Genomic DNA, 19,057 nt, shown 5'->3' with positions numbered 1-19,057 from the left:
AAGGGTTCAGAAACTTGCAAATAATTAATCTATCAGGGAAATATGATTGCATAGCAAAGGTAAAATATAAAGTTTTGTTTTATGTAAGTATTCTAAAAATGTTATAATTATATCACAACCCATAAGTAAAATAACTACCTTCATCAACATCATCATCAATAGTGGTGCTTGTAGTGGTTGTAGGAGTAAGAGTAATAGTAGAAGTAGATCTCCCATGTAATTGTGATATTAAAAACAGTTATATGAGCATAAATTTAAAGTTGCACATTCAAGAAGGTAGAAAGTGATTTTTCTAATGATCATTATTTTTTTTTTGTCCTTCAAATTGAAGGAAATAAAATTTTGTCACTCTGGATGTAAAAATATCAAAACCTCAAATTCCAGTTGCAATAATTGTAGATTTTGGTCAGATCATTTTTTGTCTTTGAGCCTTAGTTTCCTCATCTAGATATAGATAAATATACAAACTGAGGCTGTGTATGTGTGTGTGTGTGTATTTGAACCTTTACTATATAATCTACAGGATTTTTATGAAAGTACTATATAAAGTTGAGTTCTTATTCTTGTTATTATTGTCATTAACATATAATCCTTTAAAATTCTACCCCAATAAAAAATGATTGAGATATTTAAAGAGGAAAAAGCAAATTTAGTTAACATGGAACTGGCGATTGAAGATAAATTATGAAATAGTGAAAAACATAGTTACCTTTGATGAGCTCAAATGACCAGGTCCACAATAATTACTTCACCAGGAGAGGTAGGTGGTGAAGTGGATAGAGCACCAGCCCTGAAGTCTCAGATACTTAATACTTCCTAGCTGTGTGACCCTGGGCAAATCACTTAACTCCAATTGCCTCAGCCAAAAAAAAAAAAAAACCAAAAAAAAAACAAAAAAAAACTTCACCAGATAATGAAAATGCTGCCAGTTGTAATTATTTAACTAAGCTATGAACAAAAAATTGTAAAATTTTATAGGTTTTGAGACTGATAAATATCTATCTTCCTTCTTTCCTTCGTTTCTTTCTTTCCTTTCTCCCTCCCTTTTTCTTCCTCTCATCCCTTTCTTTCCCTCCCTCCTTCCCTCCTTCCTTCCTTTTTTCCTTCCTTCCTTCCTTCCTTTCTTCCTTCCATCATTTTTTCTTGCTTTCTTTATTTCTTTCCTTCTTTCTTTCTTTCTTTCTTTCTTTCTTTCTTTCTTTCTTTCTTTCTTTCTTCTTTCCTTCTTTCCTTCTTTCTTTTTTCTTCCTTCTTTCCTTCTTTCCTTCTTTCTTTTTTCTTTCTCTTTCTTTTTTTTTCTTTATTTTTATTTCCTTCCTTTCTTTCTGCCTTTATTTTTCCTTTCTTTCTTTTGTCAAAAAGCGACACCAGTCTAAATAAATTTTCCTCATTAACAATGTTATTGGACTAGTTGTTTTGGTTCTTAAAGTCCAAGCAAGACTGATTTGATTTTATCTTTGTGTCTTCAAAACTTGCCTCAATGCCTCAAAAATATAAGTTCTTAATACATTCTTGATTGACAGATTAATCATAATTTTTGTTTCTTTGGTTTTTTTTTTTTGTTGTTGTTGTTGTTGTTGTTGTTCTTAGTAGGCCTGAAATTTTACTTCATCTGCCGACATAAATCAACTTTTTCTTAGCACTTTAGATAAGGTATGCTTAATTCATGGAAAAGGGTCAGTAGAATTTTTGAAATTTATTTTGATAGGTGTATTTCAATGTATTTGGTTTCCTCTTTAATATAATGTGTTTTATGCATATACAAATATTCTGAGAAGGAAGCAATTTATTTATTACTTACTTTATGCCAGAGAGTGAAGTAAATAATAAAGAAAGTGGAGGGGAGAAAGGTTGGTCCTTATGAAAAAAAAAATACAATTTAAATGTCTTATAGAATTCCTTGAGAGAATATTGGGAGATTAAGTGATTTTCCCAATCACATAGTGAGTATATTTAAAAGGCAAAGCAGCCCATGACTTTCCTGACTTACTCCTCACTTCCACTTCCGCATCCTTCATCCTTCTTAATACATTATAAAAACCTCTAAGGCAAAAGCCTTTTCATCTTTTTCATGAGTTCCTCCTGGAACTTCCATTTGAGGACACACCTACCAACCATGTTCTCTTCAAACTTGGACCAGTTCATGACTATTCATTCTATTTCTCCCCCATCCCATCTTTTCCCTATTCAACTCTTTTCCATATATTATCATACATTGCTTTACTCTACTAGTACATAAATTCCTTGATCAAAAAATTGTTTATTACTACATTCTCAATACTTAGCCCAGTGCCTACAACATAGTAAGCACTTGATAAATGCTCTATCATCTATCTATTTATTTATCCATAACAAACCTGGGTCTTCCTGCTTTAAGAACAGTTCTCTATTGCACTATGCTATTTCTCTCAAATCATTTAATGTATGGCAGAAATAGAATCTGGAACACTATTGGCAAGTGAAATCATAGAATAAACCAAATAAAATTAATTGAATTTTGGCTAGTCTTACACTTTAACTCAGAAAGAAGTAAATTTCAGAACTACAAAATGAAATAGATATTCCTCACTATTTCTCATCCCCTCCATTCAAAATGTTGCCATGGCCTGTCAATTTCATTTTTGAAACATCTCTTAAATAATTTCCCTTTCCCCCTCTAATATGGTTACCCCTCTAGTACAGACTTTCATCCCTTCACACCTAGACTATTATAATATCTTACAGGTGGGTATGCCTGTATGAAATCTCTCTCCATTCCAATTCATCCTTCATTCAGCCACTAATGTGATTTTTCCTAAAATGCAGGTGTGATCATACCAGTCTCACTACACAATAATAATTCCAGTCACTTTTATTTCTTCCAGGAACAAATGTAAGATACTGTTTGGCATTCAACACTCTTCATAACCTAATTTCTTCCTATGTTTCCAATCTTTTTTGTATACTTCATTCCCCAAAACATGCTCCTCAATTCAGTAATAATGACTTGCATCTCTTGACTTTGGAAATTTTCTCCAGTTGTGACCTATCCCAGGAACTCTTTTCCTTCTTCATTTTATTATGGACCTCCCTGGCTTCCTCTAAATGCCAAGTAAAATCCCATCTTCTACAGGAAGCCCTTCCCAATATCTCTTAATTTTAGTGCTTTTCTTCTCTGGATTATTTCTTATTTATTCTGTATATAGATTGATTTGTATCTATTTGTTTTCATGTTGTCTCTGCCTTTAGACTGTAAACTCCTTCAAAGCAGAGGCTTTTACTTCTTTTTGTATTTGTAGCACTTAGCACAAATGCTATGCACAATCTATTTTAATAAAATAGATTGATTGATAGAAGAGGTATGACCAGTCAATATATTATCTGAAATAGATTTTGAAGTTTTAGTGAACTTCAAGTTTAGAGAATCAATAGCGTAACATAGTCACTAAAGAAAAAGATAATATAACATATGTTGAATTAACAATATACAGTGTCCCAAGTTTATGGGGTTTTTTTTTGTTTGCTTCTGTTTTTAAGTTATAATCCTGTTTTGTTACATTAATAAACCCGCATTTTTAGATTGACTAACTTCTTTGTTAATATTATCTCTTTTGATCCTCACAACAACTTGGGAAGATACGTACTATTTTAGTTGGGATTTAGATAAGTTATTCTATGTCATGCCTGAAATAATTCAGGACACAGCCCATCTCCAAATCAGATAAAGACATTTATTGAGATTTATGCACTCTGTAGGTGGGCTAACATCCCTGAAGGAATTAGCAGCCTAGTAAAGCAAGAAAAGAATTTGTATACAGTAAATGGTGCTGATTATATCACAAGACATGTAAATTTTGAGGTTATAGGAAAAATTTGCTATAGCCTTGGTGAACTGTACATATAGTCACCCAGAATACTTAAAGAAAAGCTCACGAGTGCATATGGGAAGTTTTAATTAATATATGGTAATGATATTTATAACTATCATAGATTCACCAAGGAGAGCACAAAAGGGGAACTGCACAAGTGCCACAATGGGGAAAGTCCCTTCTGTGGTACAAAATCCTCTTCTACATGGTTGATTTTTGTATTATGTTTAAACCACATGCTATGATCCTGGTCATGAAGTCCTGTTTCTTGCTATGGTGATAGCCATGATAAAGAATTTCTGTGGGGTTGGGCTAGGAGCAGCAAAAATATGGAGGTAACATTTAGAATCCCATGATTATTACCCCCATTTAAAAAATAATGTAACAAATAAAATAAAGCTAAATGAATACTACCAACAAACTAATAAGTATCTAAAGCTATATTTGAAATCATATATTCCTGTTCTAGGTCTAGCACTCTTTTCTACTGATTTATCTAGCTGCCTGTATCACTTTAGTAGCATTGAAGATGATAAATTATTCCCACATGACTGATTTCTACTGCTAGGTTTCTCTACTTAGGGCAAGACTTTGTATATTTTAAAACTTCTTTAACTACTCTATCAGTACCCACTTTGTTAATATTATATATTTTTGTTTTGTCTTGTTTTTGCTTAGTACATTTTCTCATTTATTATACTTTCCATATTATCATTATCATTATTATTAGTAGTAGTTAGTCCTGGGGGTAGAACTAAGACCAATAAATGGAAGTTACTGAGAATTAAATTCTGACTTGTCTGAATCCTGATATGAAAAGGCTTCTTTATGAAAATTGTAAACTCCTCGTTTCTGGAGGTATTTAAACAGAGGCTGAATGAGTGCTGGAGATGCTGTAAAAGGGAATCCTTTTCTGACTCCTTTCCATATGTTCTGCTCTTTTAAAACTAACTTTAGAGCTATTAAGAGAGTTTTTAAAGACTTACAGAATTTCCCCCCAGATTCCCATTTTTAAAAAATGCCTTCCTTTCTTCAAATTTTCAAAAAAATTGCAGCTCTAGATATGTTATTTTGCAAGCCTGTGAACTAAAAAAAAAAAAAAGTGTTCACGTTTATTTAAGTGACTACGGATAGCAGAATTACAGTGTTATCTTTCTTAAAGGAGGCAATGCTTGAACATTGTATACACGTGGGAGGAATTTATATGTACCTGGAATAGCACACATTTTCTCAGAAATAATAATAGCAATGAAGATTGATCTGATGCTTAAGAGTTTCCAAAACATTATAAATATATTATCCCAACCCCACAACACAACAAAGTATGACTTTCTATTTTCTCCTTTTTATATATAAGTAAACTGAAAATGAATGAGGTTAAATGAATTGCCCATAGTCTTCAAATTAGTACATATTCTAACATGGAATATATGTGTGTGTGTGTGTGTGTGTGTGTGTGTGTGTGTGTGTATTTTTTAATATTCAGATCTTATTGACTTCATGTCCAGCATTCTACTCAGAGGTAGAAATGGCATAGTTGGGGGCAAATTTTGTTGCCAGATAAGAAATAAGGAAGATATTGTTTAGATAATTGTTAAATACTAAAATAATTATCATATGTTTGAAAACATAAAGTAGATTTTTGTTTAAGAGGAGAGAGAGGCATTATATCAAGACTATTGAAGGGAAAATAAAGCCCAGAAAGGCAAACAAACAAAAGGCAGAAACAGAAACACATAAATTTCTTTATTCTCAGCATCTTTTGTGATTCCAGCACTTTGAGCACTGGCTTATCTAGAGGTAAAGGGATTATGCACCAACCATACTAACTGCCATATATTCAGTCCCCCTAAAAGAGCATATTTATCTGGAGATAAGTTCTATATCTAGGAAGAACAAGTTGTTGGCTTGCAACATTTTGGGCTCTCTAAAACCTTTATCTTTTTATTGTAATAGATCAATGAAATTTCTCTGTTTTTGAACTTAACTTTATAAAATGAACTTCCTTATATTTTTTTGAAAAGACTACTGAATACATATGTAAATCTTTAATAATATTTGCACAATTCAAGATAAAAACAAGGCACATTTTCAAATAAATGGAATAAAATTAAGCTTTATTCTCCATATAGCATAATTAGAATTACTATTGCATATGATTCATGAATATGCAAGATAATGATTCTTAATGAATGCTACCAAATGGATGTGATTTAGAAATAAAAGCAGATGATATTTAATTTACTGCATATTAAGTGATACCACAAATGCGCTGTCTTCCTTAGCAATTTCACATTATTTTTTCACCATATGCTTAAATACAGAAGCCATTTTAATGGTTTAAGAACTCTACAGATCACTCTCAAGCCCTTTTCATGGCATTTTAATGAAGGTAAGGTACTTTCTATCACTGCATAATATAAATACAGTCTTATTGAGAAGTTCTAATCTCAGCCATTAAAATATACAGATACTGTGAGTCTATAAAATGGAATTTCAGGAGGTGACATAAAAATGAAATACTAAAAGTGATTCTAGCAACAAAACAATTAAAAAAAAAGATTCACTCATATCAATATTTTTGGTCAAACCAGGGCAAAATCAAAATTTAAGCCAATGAAGTTAGATTGAAAGTGTTTAATTTATGAAATTAAAATATGTTAATCTATTTTGGAGGGCACAAACAATACACTACAGTTGAAGAACAACATGGAGAATACTTGTACATTCTATTATTTAATTAACATTAAAATGTAAATTCATCTTTCTAAAGCACCCAAGATATAAGATCCAAATAGAATAAGTCTAATCCCTATTTCATATTTCAAATGATTTGTATCAATTCTTTTGCCTCACCTTTTCCCCATGCCTAAATCTTCAGTCATCCAAGTTAAACAGTTTCATTTCTTTCAATTGATACTATATTTTTTCATCAACATGATTACTTTACCCTCAATTCCCTCCCTAATAATATTATTGTTAACCTATCAAAAAACCTGTATTAAGTTTTTACTCTGTCCCAAGCAATGTGCTAAGTTCTGAAGTGTCAAAAAAAATGTAAAATACAATAGTATTCATTTTTGGTGCTATTTTCAAAGTCATCTTCAACGACATATATAAATAAATATTGTTAGCTATTACTTACACAAAATTCACTGCATATAGTAAAGGTTATTTGTTGGAATCCTTACTAACTGCTAACTGATTAGAGTTGATCTAATCTTACAAGAAGATGTTTTGGGCAGAACCTGAAACAAGGTACTAAGTAGAACTACCCATAATCCCTCTCTCTGGAAGGAGCATAAATAGGCCAATGGGCCAGTCGGAGGGTTCTTGAGAGTGAAGACGCTACAAGTCGAGATTTCACTGGAATGACATGAAGACTGGAGCTGGCTGGAGGCTGAAGAAAGCAGAGGCAGAGGCTGAAGGACCAGACCTTTGGATTTAAAGACATTTGGAGAGAGCTCTTGGAACCAAGCAGAGAGATAGGCCTCTAAGCTAACCGGGCTATATTGGAAACAATAAAAGATCTGAACTTTTATCACCTGGCTGCGTTTTTGAGAAGAAAAAGATTACAACATTTTGGCGCCCAATGATCTAATTGGTGTTTTATATACATACATATATATCATATGCAGTATGTTATTCTCAGATTCATTCTTAATTGGCTAGTTATATCCAATTACTTCAGTTTTTATTTAATTTTTTAATGTTAATTTGTTTAATTGTTTATTCCATATTTGTGATTTTCTTAGGGTAAAGAAACTCCATGCAAGCTCTATCTTGGGATGCAGGTTTACAATTAATCTATAACTAAAGTCATAAGAGATATGTTTGAGGCATTTAGAATTTTTGTACATGGTAACAAAGCTAATATGTGTCGGAGGTAGGATATGAATCCAGCTCTTCCTACATTTAAGTCACCCTTCTATCAACTATGCTATATTGTCTTTTTCAGGATTGAAATTATTCTTATGAATCAACCAGCAATTAGCTGACTGTATTCTAAACACAATGAACAAATCAGCCTAAAATAGTAGCATATAATTATGGAAAAAATAAAGACTATCTATACAAGTTGGAGAAAACACATATCAATTTGTTTAGGACATTATCAATATACTAAGTATTCACCAATTAAAATACATTTCAATGAGTTTAAAAAAAAAACAAAACTAAATCTGTTAATTCTAAACTTACCAGCAAATTTGATGTGGAACTTATTTTCAGGCTTCAATATCTGGACATACAAAGGACAATTTGGAGCAAAATCTTTAACTGCCCATGCTCTCAGAATTGTTTGGTGATCCTAAAAGAATCAAAATAAATAATGATGATGATGATGATGATGATGATGATGATGATAATGATGATGATGTAGCTAAAAATGGAGATCTGAGGAAACATGTCAATAGCCTAGCAAGTTTTACCTGGGGTGTGAAATAGGGGAAGAATCAGGTACATAGACACAGATAAAAAAGAGAAGAAAGTAAGCATTATTACAGGAAGAGCAAAAGGCATGGAGGTTTCTTGATTTTTGTTGTTGGTATTGTCATTGTTGGTGTTGTTTTAATCTGGACTTCTAAAGAAATGAGAATCCTATTCAACCTAGAATAGAAAATGAGGTTCCATTATCACTAACAGGTATAAAGAATTTAATTTTGAACTCAAAAAAGAAATAATATATGCTGTTGCTTGGTGATTTCCTGATGAAATGAAGAAGAACAGTTGTATATAGATGTAGAACAGACATTGTTAATTACCAAGCATGTACTTCCCTGAAGTGTGTATAAGAAATATGACAGAGAATCTTACAGGTTTCATCAAACCTACTGATTGTTGCCCATTCCTGAGAATTCAAATTGGCATGAATTATCAAGAAGAAACTTGTATTCTAAGTCTAGTGACTTTTAAATCTTGCAGACATTTAAGGACTTGAGGGTATGGGGATACAAGTTTTAATTTATTTGTTTGCTTTTTTTTAAGTTTGTATTTTCCCCAGTTATATGTGTATAAAATTTAGCATTTGTTTTTTTAAAAATTTATTTGGTTCTAAATTATCTCTTTTCCCTTTCATTGAAAAGGAAAACAATTCTATATAGGTTATGCATGGTCAATCAGGCAAAACATATTTCTATGTTATTCATGTTGTAAAGAAAGATACAGAAAAAAAATTTAAAAGTATATTTCAATCTGTCTTCAGAGTCCATCAATTCTTTCTCTCGAAATGGATAACATTTTTCATAAGTCCTTCAAAATTGTCTTGGATCACTGTGTTAAAAAATAACCTACTCATTTATAATTGATCACCATATAATATTGCTGTTAATTATATACAATGTTTTGGTTTTGCTCTTTTCATGTTGTATCAGTTCATATAAGTCTTTCCTGGTTTTTCTGGGAGTATCCTATTCATCATTTCTTGTAGCACAATAGTATTCCATTACAAACATACACAACTTATTCAGTTATTCCCCAATTGATGGGCCTCCCCTCAATTTCCAGTTCTTTATTGGTCTAAAAACCTGACACTCCAACTTTCCTAAAGTATGAGACAGAGTTTTATATCTAATTGTCTGTGTATGATATTCCCTTTTTGAAATAATTCCAATGAGAATAAGGTTCATATAGTCTCACCTTACACCTCTCCCATCTTCCTCTCCATTGTAAAAGGTTTTTTGTTTGTTAGTTTTGTTTTAACATACCCCATTCTATCTCTCCTTTTTTTTCCTTCTCCCAGGGTCTCTTTCTCACCCCTTAATTTTATAATTTTGATAATTGTCATATCGTATTTAACTCATACTTGTGCCCTTTAAAGTATACCCCTAATAATGAAAAAGGCTCTATGAATTGCAAATATTTTCCCAGATAGAAATGTTAACAATTTAATGTAGTTGAATTCCCTTATGAGTTCTCTTTCCTATACCTCACTTGAGTTTTGTATTTAAGAATCAATATATTTGTTCATCTCTGGTCTTTTCATCAGGAATGCTTGAAAATCCTCAGTTTTATTAAATATCCATTTCCCCTCAAAGGCTTATAATCAGTTTTATTGAATTCTTGGTTATAATCCCAGGTTTTTATCCTCCAGAATATCACAACTGCCTGATATTTTAATGTAGAAATTATTAAATCTTGTGTTATACTGAGTCTTCATTGCATTTAAGTTGTTTTTTTTTTTTCTTTTTGGCTGTTTGTAATATTTTCTCCTTAAACTAGGAGTTCTGGAATTTGACTGTACTATTCCTGTTGAATGAAGTGAATTGTGAAAAACGTCTCGCAAGATGGAGACAATGTTCTAAAAAATAAAAGTCGGCTGTGCCCTGGGGCCAGGTTTCTTTCTCCAGAGATCACCTGGTTTTCAAGGAGTGGAGTCTTTTCTTTGTGAGACTAAGTTGGGGCCATGGCATTGAAATTGCCATTTAAAATAATTTAGTAATCCTAAAGATGGGATTGGATTGCAAGTTTTTCCTCATTTATGACTTAGAATTATCACTTATGGCTTGTCCTGGCTAATCAGGACAAAGATCCAGCTTATAGGGAATGTTAGCCTGGGCCCCTATATAATTCTTGTCTGAACTAGGCCTTGCCTCTCCTTGCCCAACTGCTTGTGGCAGAGGAGATACCCATTCTCCCAGAATTGTAATAAAATTCCTTTATGCTTTTGCCTTGAGAAATCTCCTTAATTTATTTGATGTATTTGAGCCTATGGTCTTGTCCCACACAGTTTATGAGAGCTTGTCTGGTATCATGTGGTTTGGTTAGTGGCTCACATCTGTAGAGCTAGCAAGATGGCACCCTGCCATCTTTAGGCAGCTTCTGGGACCTTTTCCTGCTTCCAAGATCAAATGGCCCAATGAGGAGAGACTAAAAGTGAAATGAAAGTAAGTAAATTAGCAGATTCTGCTGCAAAACACAAGTGGCAGGAATTGGGCATGGAATTAGTCAGGCAACTTTCATGCACAGAATGCCAAAAGTGTGAGTACCTACCTGTGAGACCCTTGAGTCCATCCTTGAGTTGACAGACTCTAGTGGGGTGCTATAGACTCTGGAGGTGGGGACAGGCCTTTTGGGTGACTGGGGCTTTTGAAGTGACTCAGCTGAGAGACTGACCTGTGAGACCCTTGAATCTGCCCTTGACTTGAGAGAGACTCTGGAGGGGTGCTATGGATTCTAGAGGGATGCTCTAGACAGATTAGGCCTTTTGGGACACACTTGAGTAGAAAAACTCTGGAGGAGTGCTCTGAAAAGTCTTGTCAAATATTCAAAATGGGAAGGCTCAGCCAAAAGTCTCCCACAGCCAAAAAAATGATTACTCTGTATATGAGGATGCTCCCAGGGTAATTGAGTATGTCCAAATCTGTATGTGAAATAGATTTCTGTGTATCTGTGTGATTTACACTGGAATTCTGATTCTGAAATTGTAAGGGATAATTACTATTAACTTTAAAAGTACGAACTTGTTTATTTTGGTATAAGAATTTAGAAATGTGTGCACTGATACTGAAGTATTGCTATTAGAAATTTATATCTATATTTGATTTAAGTTTAAAATTTTGGTCTCTAGGAAGTTACCTAAAGAAATCACATGTTTGTATGTCCTAATTAGATGAAATATATTTAAGCTACTATGTTGCTTGCTAAATTGTATATTGGGTAATTTATAAAACTTCTGTGAGCTGTGTTTTAACATTTCTTCTGCCCAGCTATGATGAGGTTCATCACAGGACAGAGAGTTGCGGGAATCCCTTCTGGTCAGTGCAGGTCCTTTGTAAAAGAATTTACGAACCCCAAAAGTTAGACTGGCAAAAAGTAGTTTACTGGCACTAAGAAGTCAGCTTTTGCTAGGAGGCTGACATCCTCAGTGGCAATGACCCGACAGAGAAGTAAAGGTCTAACAGAGAAATCCTGGCAGAGAGATAAAGAGGGGTTAACTCTTAGAAAAGGGTGTCTTCTCAGCAGGAAAGGGGTCCTCATAGGCAGCTATGCCAAGGAGAGGTCCCTCAGACTGGCATGTTCTGGCTTTGGGCCTCTGCCAAGAAATGACCCCAAAAGTTGCTCTTTTAAGAGATTTGAGACAGAAGTTTCAATGGAATGAGGTTATTGCCCCCAGGTCTAGATTTCCAGTATAATGGGACCACTTACTGAGAGTGGTCTTGAGCCAATCTTCAGTTCAGTAGGGGTCAATAGAAATCTAAATCTCCAGCTAAATAAGATTACTTAAGTTTGAGCTAAGTAGGGAGTAGTCCTGGACTCAACTAGTCCCACCAAAATAACAGTATGAAACCACTTTATCTTGATTCCCTGAGGGAGGCCCCCCCCAGGACAGTTCAAGGAAAATTTCTCCCCTTCAAGGACTTCTCAAGCATTTACCCCAAAGTCAGGACAGTTTCAGGGTTCCCCCATCAGCTAGACATGTGGCATAAATTTTATGAAATTTGATCCAAAGTTATTTAGAATATTAATCTTAAGGTTTGTAAAAGCAAGGAAATTTGGCATATAGGGATGTGTATAATTGAAGAACAAAATGTATCTAAAAGGTGTGTCACATGTCTAAAAATAAATAAGAAATATTGAGGAGGTAACCCTTGAGAGAGATGGAGCCTGGATCCAGAATATTTAGTTTAGGCTGTAATGAAATGATACCAATGGGGAATTAGAGATGTAGGCATATGAGTGGAAGCTTTCCTCTGAGCTCTGCTGCTAAGAGGGGATAGTGAAATAACACTGGAACAATTTGTACCAAAGTATGGATTGGTAGAGATAATTGATTGTGATAGAAACATATTTTATTTTTAGGTTTATAAGAAATAATGGGGAAGGATTCCAAATTGAGTGGCAATTGCACACAGCTGGGCATCTCCCCTTATCAGGGAAGTGGAAAGAATGAATCAGATCCTTAAGAAACTGATTACTAAATTGACATAAGAGACTAGATTGCCTTGGACCAAATGTTTGCTTTATTAAAGAATTAGAACTGTCCCCAGATGTGACCTGGGACTCTCCTTATATGAGATTGGTTTATTCTACTTGGGAAAAGAAAGAGAAAGACCCCCTTTTGAAACAAAGGATAAGTTTTTAAGGAGTTATATATTGGCTAAAACTGAGTAAAGTATGCTTTATCCTATACCTTGTATGTGCACTCAGATCAGGCCTGAAGGACTTGTTTTGATGGTATCATGTCCCTGCTTTTTTTCTCTACTGGCAAGTTTTTATAATCAGGACAAATGGTCAGTAGAAGCCATGAGCACCATTCAAAAAAAAAAAAAATGTGTTCATTATATCCTAAAGTAAGTGAGTATTGATCTAATCTTCCATCTGTTGTTAGGTGCATATATTTGTCTATTTTAACATCTCTGTTTTTGCTGACTTTTGTGGTAAACATCTTCATTTGTGAAAGGTTACCTACTCCAATTATGGGGGTTATTGGGAAGGCTGGGTGTTGGAATCCTTACTAACTGCTAACTAATTAGAGTTGATCTAATCTTACAAGAAGATGTTTTGGGCAGAACCTGAAACAAGGTATTAAGTAGAACTAATTAATACAAGGCTTGTGTTCACACCTTTACTCATTGGAGTTCAATGAGTTCACACCTCCCTTGAAGCTCTTTGGGCCAGAGAGCACTATGGGAGAAAACCCACAATCCCTCTCTTGAAGGAGCATAAATAGAGCTTCAATGGGCCAGTCAAAGAAGTTCTTCAGAGTGAAGAAGCTACAAGTCGAGATTTCACCGGAATGACATGAAGAGTGGAGCTGGCTGGAGGCTGAAGAAAGCAGAGGCAGAGGCTGAAGGACCAGACCTTTGGATTTGGTGACATTCAGAGAGAGCTCTTGGAACCAAGCAGAGAGATAGGCCTCTAAGCTAACCGGGCGATAATAAAAGATCTGAACTTTTATCACCTGGCTGCGTTTTGAGAAGAAAAAGCTCACCACATTTTGGCGCCCAAACAGGGACCGACAAAATCCTGATTCCAGGGAAGGCACCCAGAGAGAACTTTTATATTTTATAGAAGAACAAGAACCCCACATTTGAACTCCAACAGCTGGGTTAGCCACTGGTGACCTCAGGATCAGCCAGAGTCAGGATTAGCAAAAGTCCTTGGTCTTTAGGGGGAGAAGTAAAGGTGATGGACGAAACTGCCACAAGCTCTACACCTACTGACCCCCCTTCTCCTCCTTCTCCTCCAAAGTGACTCTGGCTTGTCTTACTCCACCCCCTAATCTCTCCTACAATTATCTGTACACACAAAAAGATCGAGCCAGCACAGAATAGTGAGAAGGGCCATTTTTCCAAGCATATGCTAAGAGATAGGTAATAGCCTTAGGTAATTAACCTTAAGTGCTCCCTTGTCTGATTCCAGTGCAGCTATTCAGAGTTTCAGCCCTTTACAGGATATAACTGGTTGGGATGATTGGCCCTACCACTTGAGCCCAGGAAGAAAACTACCATCAGGAAGGAGATATCTGTGGAAGGCTCTCCTCATAGCACTTGGTTGGATCCTTCTATTCCCAATCTGTATTATCCAAGATGATTAGAATGAAGAGCAAGGAAGGAAGGAAATTGTCTGGTTGATTTCATAGTTAATATTCCCATGAGAAAAGACTATGTTCCCATCAGAAAATACTGACTATTGCTTTGGTAAAAGATATAACTATCTTTTTATGGTTATTTAAAACTATATATGTGTGTGTGTGTGTGTGTGTGTGTGTGTGTGTGTGTGTATACACACATACATATAGAAACACATCAGAAAATTAATATATGTTCTGATTTAAACTTGTACCTCCCCTTTTAATGCCTCTTGGTGGTCTTGGTTTGAAGGAGCCTGTTGGAGACAGATTCTATGGTTTCTCCTGATAGTCTTCAGTAGAGTTATGTTTCCCCTGTATGATGTAATGTATTACCAATATAGTTCAGAAAACTCTGCACAAAATTATTAACATAGAAGGTATGGTCATGCAATTAGCACCATCTATGGTGCTTAAGAGACAAGGGTGGGAACTGGAGCCTGGAAGGATAGGTCAGACTCTGAAGATGAAGGTGATCAGGGAGTTGAAGAAATGTATAAGCTTTGGTGTGAGAAGCTTTCAACTGATGAAAGAGAAGGGGGAATTGAATGAAGTGAGTTGGAGAGCTGTCTCACAAGATGGAGACAGTGTTTTAAAGAGTAAAAGTCAGTTTTGCCCCAGGACAAGTTTCTTTCTTCAGAAATCACATGGTTTACAAGGAGTGGGATTTTTTCTTTGTGAGACTAAGTTGGGGTCACTTTGGCATTGAAACTCCCATTTAAGGTAATTTAGTAATCCTAAAGATGTTGGTTGGGCTGAAAGTTTTTCCTCATTTATGAGTTACAATGTCAGATCATTTGTCCTGGCTAATCAGGGCAAAGATCCAGCCTATGGGGAGTGTTAGTCCTGACCCGTATTTAATTTGTGTCTGTTAACTGGGCCTTGCCTCTCCTTGCTCAATTGCTTGGTGAGGGGAAAGGGGTGACATCCTTTCTTTAGAGATTGTAATAAAATTCCTTTCTGCTTTTGCCTTGAGAAAGCTTCTTAATTTATTTGATTTATTTGAGTTGGTCTTGTCCCACACAGTGAGGATTTTTATTTTAGAATCTCTTTAAGGAGGTGATCAGTGGATTTTTTCCATGTCTATTTTACCCTCTGTTTCTAGAATATTAGGGCAGTATTCCTTGATATTTCTAGAAAGATGATATTAAGGCTTTTTTTTTTTAAATCGTGGTTATCAGGTTGCCCAATAATTATTAAATGATCTCTTCTTGATCTATTTTATTTGTCAATTGTTTTTCCAAGGAACTATTTCACATTTTAAAAATTGAATCTTTTTTATTTTATTTTAGTGTTTCTTAATGTCTTATAAAATCATTAATTGCCACTTGCCCAATTCTAATCTTTAAGGAATTTTTTCAATGATTTTATTGTATCTTCTCTCCACCCTCATACCGATTTGGCTAATTCTATTTTTTAAGGAGTCTTCTTTAATAAATTTTTACATACATTTTTTCTATTTGGCCAACTTCAATTCAATTCAATTTAAGGTATTCTTCTCTTCAGTGGATTTCTGTGCCTTTTTGGCCTATTCAGTTTTTTTAAATATTATTTTCTTCATTAATTATGTGCCTCCTTTACCATGCTATTGACCCTTTTTAAAGATTTTTTTTCATAATGGTTTTCAATGTTTTCTCTACTTCTCATTTCATTTTTAAAAATACCCTTTGAGCTCTTCCATGGTTTAAGACCAATTTTATGTTTTGAGGCTTTGTATGTATCAGTTTTGACTTTGTTGTCTTCTCTTGCATCTGCTTTTATCTTCTTAACTTTCTATACTTAGGATCTTTTTCCTGCTGTTTGTTCATTTTAACAATATGTTTCCTGACTTTGAACTTATGCTATAGTATAAGGGGTGGGGGGGAAGGGGTTCTCCTTCTAGAGTAGAAGGAGTACTGTTCCCATTCTTCAAGGGGGGTTTAAGGGAACCTGTTTTCAGAGATAATTATGGAAACCTGTAAATTTTGGGTTCTTCCAAAGTGGTATGATCTAGGGGAAAAAAGGTATGTTTACTATAACTGTATTCTGTGTTGGTAAGCAACCTTTTCTGGCCATGGAAGTGTGATCAGAGTCTCAGTTTCCCCACAGTTACAAGCTTTGATGTCCTAGCGACTCCTCACTTTGAGACCCAGGACTTCAACCCAGATCCAAACACTGACAACACAACAGAACTTTTCTGCTGGATTTCTAAGTTGTCTTGGCCTAGGGAAATTAGTTAACCCAGTCCTTTTGTTGGTTTTGTCACTCTACAATTTTGGGGGAAATCACATAAAGTTGTTTGAAGGGATTTTGGGGAGAGCTCATATAAACCCTTGCTATCTTCACTCTGCTTTCTATGTTTAATCTCTTCTGCTTTTATTCCACCAAATTTATTCCATATTACTTTGGTCCATGTGCTATATAATATAATCCTCTATACCCATCCCTAAGCTTTCTGTGCCTTTATCCATGACAATACAAATTAAAAAAAAACCCATACTCCCTTATTTCTGACTGTTGTGATTCATTCTATCTTGAAGTCCCAGTAAGAAATCCATTTCCTTATACCTTAGTTATACTTTTTATATGCTTATCTACTCATATTTTGTATTATAGCTATTTAAGTAGGTGCCATATCTTATTACTATAAACTATTTGAGGACAAACTCTACATTTAAGACATATGTATATTTCCCACAATATACACACAGTGTATCTTTCCCACACAGTGCTCTTTAGATAGTAAGTGTTTAATATCTATTTGTTGAATTGAATTCTTATGAATTAAGTTCAGGACCCTGGAATAAAAGAATGATATGAAAGTGAATAATCAATCATGGGACAGTCTAAAAGAACAGGATATGATGATGATGTTGTAGTGGTGGAAGTTTTGTTTGCATGATAGCTTACAAGATCAGGAAAACTGATTTCTAGCAAAAGACTTCTTTAAAGATGAGAAAGAGACTTACTCACCTGCTCAAGGGATTTAAACTAAATCTTAAAATGAAGAGTCAAAAGGCACAGAAAGAAGTCAAAACATTACAGTGGGAAATGAATACAGTAAAAAATATAAAAATAAAAACAATAATAAAAGAGGTATCCATGATTTCTGAGGGGAAGATAATAAGAAAGAGGATTGGAGTAGACCAATGCATAGATTAAAATAATAACACAAGCTTGAGATTTTAATAGAAGAAAACAAACACTGTCTTGTAGATATTACCAAAACTGGATGGCATAACATTCTTTCATGAATAGAACACCATAAAGTTATATCTAGTTCCAAACATAATCTGCCAATGCAACAAGTCAGTGTGACCTCATCAAAAACAGATCTTAGACTAAACTCTCATTTTCCTTTTTTTTTTTTTTTGACTTTGTACTTAGATAAGAAAGCACTACAGATATATTTTACCTAACTTTTAACAAAAATTTAGCAAAATTTTTTCATGCTATCATTGTGGACGAGATGAACAGGTAGGTGTAAGCTAGATGATCATATTATCAGTTAGGTTTTAAAAAGGTTACATAAACAACCTACAATGGGTCAATATCAACATTAAAAGAATTCACTAACTGATTATACCAGAGATTTATTTTTGCCATCATGCTATATCAACATCTCAGATTACAGATTTGGAGAAATCTTAGGTGACCATCATTTACAGATGAGGAAACTGAGCCCCAACAAAGTTACATTACTTGCCCCAAGGGATATGGACAGTATATGGTAATGTTAGGATTTGATATCAAATTCCATTATTCCAAATCAAGCATAACAAATTCTATGTATTTTCTGCTATGCCAAAACTGCCTCATCAATATTTTTGTCACTTTCTCTGACAAAGAAAAAATGTTCAAGTATACAAAGCTAAGAGGGAGAGCTAATACATCATATGACAAAATCAGAATCCCCAAAATTTTCAGCAAGCTATAAAACAGAACTCAATTAATTTAAATGAAATTGAATAAAATGTACATAAAATCTTGAATTTGAATTCAAAAATAATTCATGCAACTGTAAATATGGAGGTATGACTAAAAAACGATTTATTTGAAAAAATCTGAGGCTTATGGGTTTATATGTTTGATACTAATCAGAAATTAATGGCAACCCCCCCCCCCAAAAAAATAATGTAACCTTAAACTTCATCAAAAATTGTATAATGGCTATAAGGAATAAGGGAAGGGAATAAACATTTATTAAATATCAACTACATACCCAGGTACTATGCTGAAAGCTTTACAAATATTATAATTGGATCCACAGAACATTCCTGTGAAGTTGATGCTATTATTATTCTAATTTTACATATGAGGAAACTTAAGTAAAGTGAGCAGTCTATAGGGTCAGACAGATATGAGGTGAGATTTGAACTCATATCTTCCTATTCTCTCTCCACTGAACCACTGAGCTGCAGAATCAACACTTTGATGATCCTGATATACTCTGTCATATTCAAAGAAATCTATAATATTGTTTTTGTGTTTAGTTCCAGGTTTCATATTTTGTGATGATATTAATTAACTAGAAAGTATTCAGAGGAAATGCATAGGAAGATAAAAAGACCTTGAGATAAACTACACAAAAAACAGATAAAGTAGCTAGGGATATATATTTTGGGGAAGAGAGAATATTTAGAGGAAATATCAAGGCTTT

At 34.2% G+C, this 19,057-nt stretch overlaps 1 protein-coding gene across 4 annotated transcripts in view; it reads right to left on the bottom strand.

Moving 5' to 3' along the window:
• KCNT2 (potassium sodium-activated channel subfamily T member 2) overlaps nt 1-19,057 on the bottom strand; it is a 583,045-nt gene that overhangs the window by 217,524 nt on the left and 346,464 nt on the right. For all 4 annotated transcript variants that reach the window (XM_051998719.1, XM_051998721.1, XM_051998720.1 and 1 more), the window contains exon 13: nt 8,049-8,157. In XM_051998719.1, the coding sequence (XP_051854679.1) occupies nt 8,049-8,157 (109 nt within the window). The remainder of the gene's footprint in view (nt 1-8,048; nt 8,158-19,057) is intronic.

The sequence above is a fragment of the Antechinus flavipes genome, chromosome 4 (assembly GCF_016432865.1).
Source record: "Antechinus flavipes isolate AdamAnt ecotype Samford, QLD, Australia chromosome 4, AdamAnt_v2, whole genome shotgun sequence".
NCBI lineage: Eukaryota > Metazoa > Chordata > Mammalia > Dasyuromorphia > Dasyuridae > Antechinus > Antechinus flavipes.
The sequence above is the reverse complement of the archived record's forward strand: the minus strand, read 5'-3'. Positions and strand labels throughout refer to the sequence as shown.